This window comes from Tachysurus fulvidraco, chromosome 16, assembly GCF_022655615.1.
Source record: "Tachysurus fulvidraco isolate hzauxx_2018 chromosome 16, HZAU_PFXX_2.0, whole genome shotgun sequence".
Classification (NCBI taxonomy): domain Eukaryota; kingdom Metazoa; phylum Chordata; class Actinopteri; order Siluriformes; family Bagridae; genus Tachysurus; species Tachysurus fulvidraco.
In genome coordinates, this window is record NC_062533.1 from 3,059,605 (window position 1) to 3,071,133 (window position 11,529).

At 39.8% G+C, this 11,529-nt stretch overlaps 1 protein-coding gene across 2 annotated transcripts in view; it reads right to left on the reverse strand.

The window, feature by feature from the left end:
- Window positions 1–407: 407 nt before the first annotated feature.
- Window positions 408–11,529, reverse strand: part of snap25a (synaptosome associated protein 25a) — a 21,528-nt gene continuing 10,406 nt past the window's right edge. The window contains exons 3-8 of one of the 2 annotated variants that reach the window (XM_047801888.1): window positions 10,641–10,682; window positions 7,423–7,471; window positions 5,905–6,022; window positions 2,913–3,032; window positions 2,330–2,474; window positions 408–2,113 (exon numbers count right to left, since the gene is read on the reverse strand). In XM_047801888.1, the coding sequence (XP_047657844.1) occupies window positions 2,045–2,113; window positions 2,330–2,474; window positions 2,913–3,032; window positions 5,905–6,022; window positions 7,423–7,471; window positions 10,641–10,682 (543 nt within the window). In that variant the 3' untranslated portion in view covers window positions 408–2,044. Of the gene's footprint in view, window positions 2,114–2,329; window positions 2,475–2,912; window positions 3,033–5,543; window positions 5,662–5,904; window positions 6,023–7,422; window positions 7,472–10,640; window positions 10,683–11,529 lie in introns of both variants that reach the window. The other variant, XM_027153642.2, reaches the window with a different exon arrangement.

Sequence of the window (11,529 nt, forward strand, 5' to 3'; positions counted from 1 at the left end):
TTCATTAAATAATCTAGTCTCTCTGAGGAACGACCCGCTCCGTTTACATCCACAGCTTCTTTTCTTTAAAGAAGAGAATATTTCCATTGTTTGTTTTTTTATATTAATTTTAATTATTTTAAATTATTTTAATTTTAATTATTATTATTTTTTTAAGTAAGATTTATTAGTTCTGTAAATGGTTACAAAGGCCACGTGCTGTAAAGTAACAATGGTGTCATTCACGCAGCCGTGCAGAGCTGTACATACATCCATAGTTAAATTTGGATGTATCCATAACCCCCCTTTCCTTAAGTTTTATCAGGGTTATCAACTTTCCATTCAGGATTTATCCAAAAAAAAAAAAAGAAAGTTCTGATCTTTTGCAGTTCAATACAATCCATGCAAAACAATAATGACAACCCATACAGGAGGGGTTATATTCATTTTAATTAATTCAGCTAGCTACAAAATGTTCAACCACGTCACAGACCGACAGGATACAGAGGGAGATTTTTAATATCACATGCATCGAGGACACCAGTCTCACAGTTTAACCTATCGTCATTCAGATAAGGTATTTATTTGTCTTCTTATACAGACTATTCAACATCGTAGCAATTTGTTGTGCATAGCTCTAAAGTACAGAAGCAACAAAAACCTCTTTATTTTGTGTGTCACGGATTATCGTCTTTTTGCTTTTTTTTTTTTTCCTTTTTTTTTTTTAACCAATAACAAACCACACAGGGAAATTAAACTAACAGGATACAGTCTTCTTATAAAAGTAAGATCTCTCAGAAATGTGCATCTTTGCTTTACATTGCAAATGTTTCTTTATTTTTGTTTTATTTAGTTTTTTTTTCTCAGAGCATCCAAAACCTATGATACAGAAAACGACTAGTCTCCACCGTTCAGCACTTCAGACATTATCATTTTTTTCCAGGCTGCATAAATCATTTAGAAAACAGGTCATTTTTAGCAGAACCACCGCTTTTTTGTCACGTCTGTTACATGTTCTTCTTTCGGTCATGTTGCGTTATGTTACATCGATGGTCACAGTCTGTAAATATATATATATATATATATATATATATATATATATATATATATATATATATATATATATATATATATATATATATATATATATATGTATGTATATATTTACAGAAAGAGAGCACTATTGCAAACTTGCAGGGATATGGAACGTTCAACTGTGTCCTAATACTGAGCATGCTTTTGTCAATTTTTGCTACTGCCATGATTCTTTTTTTCTTTTTTTTTTTCATATTTTTAAGACAAGTTTTATGTATAAGACGCTAAAATCTACTATTCGTCATGCATAATGCACAATTCACACCACTTGGAATGCAATGTCTATTACAGCTACAGAATCTAGTTGCACTTTGTCTAAACAGTAACTGATTATGTTTGTGATGAGGAAAACAAACCAAGGAAGTGCTTTTTGTATCGGTATGACCGTATACTGTAAGTCGTATACGATCGACCGTCTTTTTTTAACCCGTTCGTCGTTTGCCATGACAACATCGAAATAAGGAGCATGACAGTAGCCTAATGAAATGACACAGTTTTACTAAGACGATACTGAGATACCGAAAAGGAAAGACATTTTGTAGAGCATTCCTATTATATATTTCATCCAGTAAAGAGGTTTATATCATATTTAATATATATGTATACATATATAAAGTGTGTGTATATGTATACATATATACGCATACATATATAGGTGACAAAAAAAATATAAACAAAAATACAAACAAACGAACGAACGAAAAAAAAAAAAGAATAAAAACTTCACAAGTGAGCTAGAGCCACCGAGCCAGCACTATATACAAACTTTGGAAAGAATGATACAGAGTATTAGAAATCATTTTTACGAGGACTATCATTGAAAAAGCTGACAGACGGCACACAGAACAACATTTACAACGTGGGGGTGATATGTGCATGTGTGCAAACCTAGAAGGTAAATACCAAGATAAAAGCATGTTTGTGCATTTTGACAAACTGCACGGTTAGTAAAAGCAGGCGATTTAGATGCTTAACCGCTGCCAAGCATCTTTGTGGCCCTCTGGTTGGCTTCATCAATCCTGGTCTTGTTGGACTCAGCCTGAGAGACAACAAAAGAAATGGAAAAATGTAAGTCGTTCAAGCATCTTGTGCTTCGGATGCCCTTAATTTACTTAACAACTATACATAATATTTTTTTCATAAATCTGACTGACTCGAGTGTTAAAGTGTTAAAAATCATCGATAAATATATTAATAATGTGATGCAGACAGACAGAAGCATGATAAAAATCCTGAAGGTTCTCCTGGGACCCACCTTGTCCATGATCCTGTCAATTTGGCGATTCTGGGTGTCAATCTCATTGCCCATGTCCAGGGCCATGTGGCGCAGGTTACCAATGATGCCTCCCACCTGCTCCAAGTTCTCATCCATCTCATTTTCTCGGGCATCCTCTGTTACCCTGCACAGACGATGACATACAGGACGGGTCATGAGCTCCAGGGTTCCCACTTCACACATGAGCTTGAGTTACTGTTTTGTTTTTTCAGGTTCTGAGTTAGAATGTGTTTTCTCTGGGTGCTCAGGTTTCCTCTCACACCCCAGAGACATGCCAGTAGGTTGATTGGTGATTCTAAATTGTCCACAGCTGTGAATGAGTGTGCAAGTGTGTGTGTGTGTGTGTGTGGGGGGGGATGGACTGCTGTCCTTTCCTGGGTAACTTGTTCTGAGCATGCGACAGTCATGAATCATCCCTTGCTATATAAATTGTATGTGACAATATTGTACAGTTAGCCTTATCTAAAGCTGTCTCAGAGGTATAGCTTAACCCACCCCTTATAACCCTCTTAACCCTCCGATCATGCATTAAAAATCCAGTCCTCGTCTGATTTATCCTTACCTGCGGATGAAACCTCCGCTTATGGCCATCTGTTCCCGTTCATCAACCACACGGGCAGGCTGGCTGTTCACCACACCATCCTGGTTGTTGCCCCAGGCCTTGCTGCCTCCACTCTTCATTCTGCATGAATCATAACGAACATGAGCGCCAAGGTGGCCGGAAAGCCTCCATATGATCAGTGTTTCCACCCACACACACATTAGCAACAGTAGACAAATGCCGGACTAACACACAGGCATAACCAAATCAGTTCTAACTGAAATGTTAGGCCTTGCTGACACGTAACACACATGGCTTGTTGGCTAAAACGCATATCTTTGGTTTAACACGATGGACAAAAGAAAAAAAAACAAGGGGGGAAACTAGCTAACAGAAAGCTGGAACTCATCCGTGCATTACTTTCTGTTGGACTGCTTCCCCTTCTCAGTGAGAACGGCTTGTTTTAGCACTGATTATGACAAATAACAAAAAAGACAGGCCTGGGCAGACAGACGACACAGAATAACAGGACTGCCACACTGTCAGAGACAAGTGCAAACGACTGCAAAAGAAAAGAAACTGGAGGGACGAGAGAGAACCCATTCCTACTGTAGGTCACCATTTTAATTTGGGCTCCACTGTTAAAATGTTTTCGCCTCGTTTGCGGTAGCAAGTTTTATCGCTGGCTCGACGTATTACAGGGAGGAAACTGATCTGATTAAGGCTCTACATTATATAGTTTATTAGACCACGCAAATCCTTCATAAGATCGCACCGGATGAGACGATGTTAGAAGAACAACACGCTTAGATCAGCGTTAATTCTCTCGCTCTTTACGCTAGTCCTGTTCTGCTCTTCACATGAAAGTCTGTCATGATTCTAGAGCAGAATCTACTTTGTCTAAAATGAGCGAGAACGTTTCATTCTGGTGTCGTTCACGTGGATAAATACTCGTATCCAGATCGGGAAGCTAAGCTGAGAAAAAGCCAGACTGCCCACTGCAGTGTTATTTATAATCTCTACCATCCAACTATGTTGCCAATGTGTTTAGCTTCATTTAACGTGGCAGGCTGAAGCTTTAATTGCTTATAACACACGGCTTGCGGTCCTAATAAATGCCATCAGTAGCAGTATGTCATACTGTGAAATCTTAGTGACATGAAACAGAAGTGTCTGAGTTGTAATAGAGGCGATGTTGACATGCGGAACAGATTTTTAACCCCTTATATACTAAGAGTGTGGTTAAATTTCTGCCCGAAAGATAATCAATTAATTTAATTAATTGACTAATTAATTTAATCAATGACAGGTCGTATCGTCCGACATCTAAGCTAAAGCTGACTTCAGGATGTATCCGTCTAAAAGTCGGAGTTTGTCTACTGACGTTTTAATACGTTTGAAATGTATTAAAGCTAAGTAGTTAAAATAGAAGTGAGGGGAAGATGATTTACAGCTGCTATAATGTACATGATAACAGCCAACTAACCTCTCTCTCAAGGACATAATAGAACATTTAAGGTAACCATAAATGGATAAAAAAAATATACCCTGATATAAACCCTAATTGTTGGCAATTTGGTGTGTCACAATATATATATAAGAGGAATAAAACATTTCTGGGCTTGCTGTTTCTTATAGATTATTTATCTCTAACAGCGCGACCCGTCGTTTTACGGTCAGGTTAGCTATCGGATAAATCAGCGATTTGCTTCAAATGACTTCTACATCCAAAGGCATTGCTAGCCGTAGCGAAGATGATCAGATTAAAGCAGACATCACTGTCGTACTCTCTGCCCCTCTCTCTGAACACCGCTATTTCACAGTATTTTGATCAGTGTTTGGTTTAATATCGTGTTAATGAAGGCACTAAATGAGAAACACTGTGAGCGTCATTATGCATCATAGTTTAACAGGTTTAACAGGCAGCATTAATGTCATTAATAGCATTAAATTAGTTGCATCAACATGCATTTTGCATTCAGGGTCATGCTGTTTCACTCATTCAAGCCAGTGGCGTCGATGGATGTGCTCTCAAAGTTGAGACATTACATTTGGTCAGCTGATGATGTTTAATAGGTTCGTTCCTTTCATTGTAAATTAAAGCGAATCTGTATTAAATAAATATCTAATCGCAATGTTTGTGATCGATAAATTAGCTCATCAAAAGCTCACCAAAATGACTACGGTGTCCGATTTGATTCGCACACCCTAATAATTAATTGACTTTGGCACATCCATACTTTTTTTTTAATGGTGGATCCTTTGAGATTTCCAACGTTAAAGTTTTCTAAAGGACCATCGTGTTGATCATCGCATGCGTTTTTCAGCGCAAGTTTATACTGTAAGCAAAGTCAGACGTCAGGATCAGTGCAGCATGCCTTACTTCATATATCTGATGGACAGTCGCTCTCGCGTAGAGGACTCAGAGCCAAGTCTGGAGGGCAGCTGGACGTGTGTGTGAGATTGTGTGTGTGTGTACGCCCAACGGCTCATGCTTTGTTGCTGTCGTTTCCTTTGGGGCAGGTCGTGATGAAAAGCGTGGGTAGTGAGATCGGCTACTGCTGGTTAGGGCTATTAGATTTCTGGGGTGTATTATTTTATGTTCTAATATTTTTAGGCAGGCAGGCAGGCAGGCAGGCAAGCAGCACCTACTTGTTACATGGACAGGAGCAAAGACCACAGAATTTTCCTAGATCGTTCAAATTCTTTTCTGCATCCTTCATGTCCTTATTGATTTGGTCCATCCCCTCTTCGATGCGCTCCAGTTGTTCTGATTAAACAACAAGCAATTTATCCCCCACAGAACGAAGCACGTCAGAAGAAGACAGGGAAAAAAGAAAGAAAGAAAGAAAGAAAGAAAAGAGGAAAGAGAAGACAAATAAGAGAAGACAGGAAAAAAAAAAAAAAAAAACTTCAGACAGTCACCGTGACAAAAAGGATAACAAAGGAGGAAAAAAAAAACGGACGCCACCACATACGCAAAAGACCCCTCTGTTACATGGTCAGTACCTACTTGTTACATGGACATATGAAAAGGCCACAGCATTTCCCTAAATCTTTTAAATTTTTCTCGGCCTCCTTCATGTCTTGGTTGATATGGTTCATGCCATCTTCAACACGATCAAGTTGTTCTGGTCAGGACAAAGGGATGACAGCAGTGGAATAAATTTTATTGGCTTTTTTTTATTTCGGCGTAGTGAACACTATCAAGCTGGACGTGGCTTATCTAACGCTAGCAGGGACAGCGTGCATCTGAGTGGCTTTACTGACAGAAAAATGATCCCTACACTGGAAAACCTTTCAGATATAAAAGATCATTCTGTCATAAAGTATAATGAGTTTAAAAAATTTAAACAGATCCCCGAGGCAGTAATCGAGCATTACGTGAGAAGAGCCACAGCTTTTTTGAATTTTAATCAAACCTCAGGACAGAAATCTTTCACCTCGAGCCCGAGGCGTGCTACAGTATAGCGCTGAGTCAGAGTCTGTGTCTCACTGAAACAGTGGGTGTAAATCTCAGTTTATTTGTCTGGGTGGGGGTAAGACATGAACATGGCGGAGGTGGCTGCGTGATCTGCGGGGATGCAGTCTGACGCTGTTAGATATGTCGTTAGGGGATGTTAGCTCCATCGTCGGGTTTCGTAGAATCCCCGGCTTCGAAGCCGTATTAATCGGTTTCTGGGGCGTAGGCGTGTGGAGAGAAATCTCCAACTAAATTAGTAGGAAGAGATGATAAAGTAAAAGTAACTCATGAAACCATTATTATCCACATGGAGATTCTTAAACACTCGCGATCGTACTTTAAAAACGTACTTTTATTGCCAATGAAATTTAACGAATCACGATTTCTCTTTTTTTTTTAAATTTCAGACAATTCTAATTCCCATGAATTTAAAATGGTTAAGATTTCAATAAGAACTCAAAATGCGAAGTCGCTGGACATTATTTGGCAGCGTAGATTTGTTTTCTAACACCAAACACGTCTACATTACAGAGCTTGCGTTTGACTCCTGGAACCAGGGATTATACAATAAAGATATTAGTGACATTAGTGTTTAATGAGAAAGAGTGATGTTTGTCATCACAAGCTAAATCTATCAATTTTTTTCCCCCCACACAGAGAAAGAAACTCACTCTATTTTTTTTTGGTTAATATTTTTTAATATTTTTACTTTCCACTGATGGTACAGCTTTAAACTGACCAGATGTAGAATTTAAAAAAAAAAGGTCATTTAACTCAGTGGCCACGTTGTGTTTCTGCTAGAGTGCATCTTGAAGTAAAGAAGCACAAAAGATCAGAAGGACAGAAGAATAAAGGATAAGGAAAGATTCAGAAAGATGTTAGTCGAAAGAAAAACAGTGAAAAAACATATAAAAGAAAGAATCGAACTATCCATCGGGTCATTAAAGCATCAATTTGATTCATCATCTGCCATTCAGTTAAGATTACTTAACATTACATTACAAATGAGAAACACAGGTTTTATGTAAATAATCATATTCTAATCATCTGTAAAACATTTCGACTTACCTCCTTGCTCATCCAGCATAACCAAAGTCCTGATACCGGCATCTTTACTCTACGCATCAAGTGGCATGGAGAGGTTGGCGTAGATGACGGTGAAAGAAAGTAGGAAAGAGTGGAAACAAAGATGAGGTGAGATCACTAGGAGACGTTACAGGATTCTTTTATGAGTCGGAGTCAAGGAAAGGTGCAGGACAACGAAATGTCAGGTTACAGGGTTACGGAGTCGTTATATGGTTCGGATTCGGGGGAAATGGTGTAGCATAAACATCAGCAGGTAAGAATGCACAGATACCAAACACACCGCCGTCTTCTTTTTTTGTCAGACTTCTTAACAACGTGTAACAATGTTGGTGAGAAACGTATTGAAGAGGTTATAAGGATGATACAAGGTGACTGGAGGATTGTGCTGATTATAGTCCAATTGTTAAAGCTTGTTTCATGGAAACCATCAAATGGCCTTAACCAGTGGTCCCCAACCGGTCCGTGGAACAAATGGTACCGGGCCGCCCAAGGAACATTAAATGATTTCCATTTTATTTACTGTTGTGTGTTTCTCTCGGGTCTGTGTGACTTTCCATGGACGAGAGGATAACCGGGAGCTGAGAGACGTCACCTAAAGCCGCACCGATACCGCGCATGCGCAAAATATCATGATATCGGGCCGGGTTTAGGTGACGTCTGGAGCTGAGCGGCTGCGAGCGGCAGTGGTGTTGTTGTTCTCTCTGTTCACCGGTACTTTGTCATGTTTAACAGTGCTTGGTGTACGTGTATATTGTGTTTGCTCAAATTTAACCCACAAATTAGCAAAAATGAGCACGAAACAGACGTCGTTAGAAAGTTAGAAACTCTGCCGGTGTTCTGGATTAAAGTCATGGCGGAATACCCTGAGATTGTCACCACAGCACTTACATCCCTATCGCCATTTCCGACATACTATCTGTGTGAAGCGGGGATTTCTGCAGTGACGGCAACCGAAACAAAACAACTGAAACAAAACAACGGAATAAACTGGACATAAGCAACACACTTCGGGTGTCATCGTCTCCTATTACCCCAGATGGAACCGTCTCGTTGTAAAGAAACAAGCTCAGGGTTCTCATTGATTTTGTAGTGAGGTAAAAAGACATGTTTAAATACAATTAAATTTAAATTATTAATTTTAATTTAATTGTATAGCCGCCACACCCCACCCCCACCCCCAGCGGGCCGAGGTAAAATTATCAAACATTGACCGGTCCGCGGCGAAAAAAAAGGTTGGGGACCACTGGCCTAAACGAATGCCTCAGTGATTTCTTTAAGTCTGAAGAACGGTGATTTTTTTTTCTGTGTTCAGTTTGGAGATCGTTTTAAAGTGTTTTGAAGAATCTTTGGCTTTGGCCAGGAAACGATACAGCAAACCGTCACTGCTGGGATTATAATGAAGGGATAAGACTCCAGCATTGGGAAAGTGTACGTGAAATAATCATCACTACTGTGAATGTCTTAAGTCAGTCATGCAGACAGCATTCAGTATGTCATGGTATCAGTCCCTCGAGGGCTTCACTAAGTTGTTAGTGATTGTTGAGACCAATCACAACATAATGTTTGCTGTATTTTTCTGTGTTTTTATTTTTTCTACTTTTAAACTCCTAGCGATAAAAACATATGTAATGACATCCCGTGAGAATGTTCCTGTAATTATGTTCCACACACATTAGTGAAAAAGGGGTTTGGCTGAATTTGTGTCGTGATGACATCACACGATGTATCTTAGCCCAAATCTACAGAAAATCTACAGAGGTCATTTTGGAAAATTGCAAACTTCCCAAAATAGCAAGTGGTTTACCGGATTTTGTGTTAATTCATTCATTCATTTTCTACCGCTTATCCGAACTTCTCGGGTCACGGGGAGCCTGTGCCTATCTCAGGCGTCATCGGGCATCGAGGCAGGATACACCCTGGACGGAGTGCCAACCCATCACAGGGCACACACACACTCTCATTCACTCACACACTCACACACTACGGACAATTTTCCAGAGATGCCAATCGACCTACATTGCATGTCTTTGGACCGGGGAGGAAACCGGAGTACCCAGAGGAAACCCCCGAGGCACCGGGAGAACATGCAAACTCCACACACACAAGGCGGCGGCGGGAATCGAACCCTCAACCCTGGAGGTGTGAGGCGAACGTGCTAACGTTTTATTGGATTAAAATAGCTAGCTAACCACACGGGCTACAGACAAACATGTGATTATCATTGCACAATGAATCTAGTGTTTATTTCTCTATACTACTGTATATCAGATCATTGTCTTAACCTTGTTTCTTAAACAACACAACCATGGCCCCTTTTTTAACATTTCTAGCTTAGTTGTACCCTTAAAAGCTCAGGAACTACGTGTGCACGCTGTTATGAAAGTCACAGACATCCATATATTGAATACTAGTTAATGTGCCTGAGCGTAAATCAGAAACCTGGCTGTGTCAGCATTTGTCAGCGGATGCAGCATCGATGTTTCTTATAATCACGGTGCCATAAATCAGGCTGAGATGGAGCTCAGAAGATGGAGCTCAGAAGATGGAGCTGGTCTTTGCTTCAGCAATAAATGAATCCTGTGGGGGTTGATGTGTTAGGCTCAGGTTGTCCATACCGTGCTGGAAAACCTGCTGCTACAGTATGCATCTGTACTGTTTGAAACCCAGATTATCTCTAGATTATCGAATCTTTAAAAGGTTAATCATTTAATTTAAGCAAGAAAATCTACTTTCTTTCAATCAGTCTTCCCTCCATCGACTACATGTTCCTTACATTCGAACCAATGGATCGCTTGTCCTCTTTTTTCTGCCTCTAGAGTATTACAGACACTGATTATAAACATGACCTTGAGAGGCCATTCTCAAGAGTCTCTCTCTCTCTCTCTCTCTCTCTCTCTCTCTCTCTCTCTCTCTCTCTCTCTCTCTCTCGCCTTCTCTCCTTATCCATCTCTTATCTCCATCTCACCCGACTGTCATCCTGTCTAGTCTTGTTAAGAATCACTAAACTCGCTCCAGGACAAACAGTCCATCTGTCAGTGGAGCTCAGCAGGCAGTGGATAGAAATGTAAAACAGACCCAACTAATTTACCACAACAATTCTTGTAACAATATCCTTATAGCTCATAAAACTGTATCGCCTATTAAAAGAGAGCATACTAGAGATATATAGTTGTTATATACAGTTCATGATGATGACTGACCTCTTCCACCAGCTGCAGCATGCGGCGAGTGCTTTCCAGTGACTGTGGAAAGAGACAGAAGACGTTACACGTTATAAACAGAAGTACAGAAGGTAAAAGATAAAGACCTTTAAGACCTGAGGGTTGTCGGAGAAGCATGACAGAAGTACGTAAGGTGATTAACGAGTTACTGCAGTTATCATACTTCTTTATTTATTTATTTTTTTCGCTTTCTCTCACTTTATCATATGCAACCTATAAGAAAATGACAGGAGATAATTACATTATTGAACAGTTATTATTTCTAAACTTTGCTGAACAATTTATCTAAAACTACAGATCAATAAAACCAAGTCTTTTCTATCGAACAGCTGAAAGCCTTCGGAGTCTTGGATCTTTTACCAAGTTACCGCATTTATCCTAATGGATCGCTTCAACGCTTTAGGAACCTAAGAACTTCAGCGATGCTTAAAAAAACACACCTGGATAAAATGTGTCAAATCTTTTCGCTGCAGCATGCGTGAACTCAAAGACGGCCATGATTAACTAACGCCATTGTGATTGCTCTGAGCATTGGCTCTCTTGGGTCTTGGTATGGATGTCTAGGGCTTAAAGGATCAGTCTCAGGATGATAAAGCAAACACTTTACTGTTAAGCCACGTGGACATTTGAGCAACGTGTACACGCTATATACGGTGTGTGTATTGAGAGCGTAGCATTTGTAACTGTTTATCATTTACTTACTCTAACTGTTTCATATGAATCGGTACACATTTTCTCGCAAGATCAGGCTTATTCATAAATACACCGCAAGAATTTCAGCCAGTGGAGACGACGTCTACGCTAGACGTCTACGTCCCCCCCATAGCAAGATGCCAAACAGCCCCAAGCATTCCAGTGGCAAAAGAAA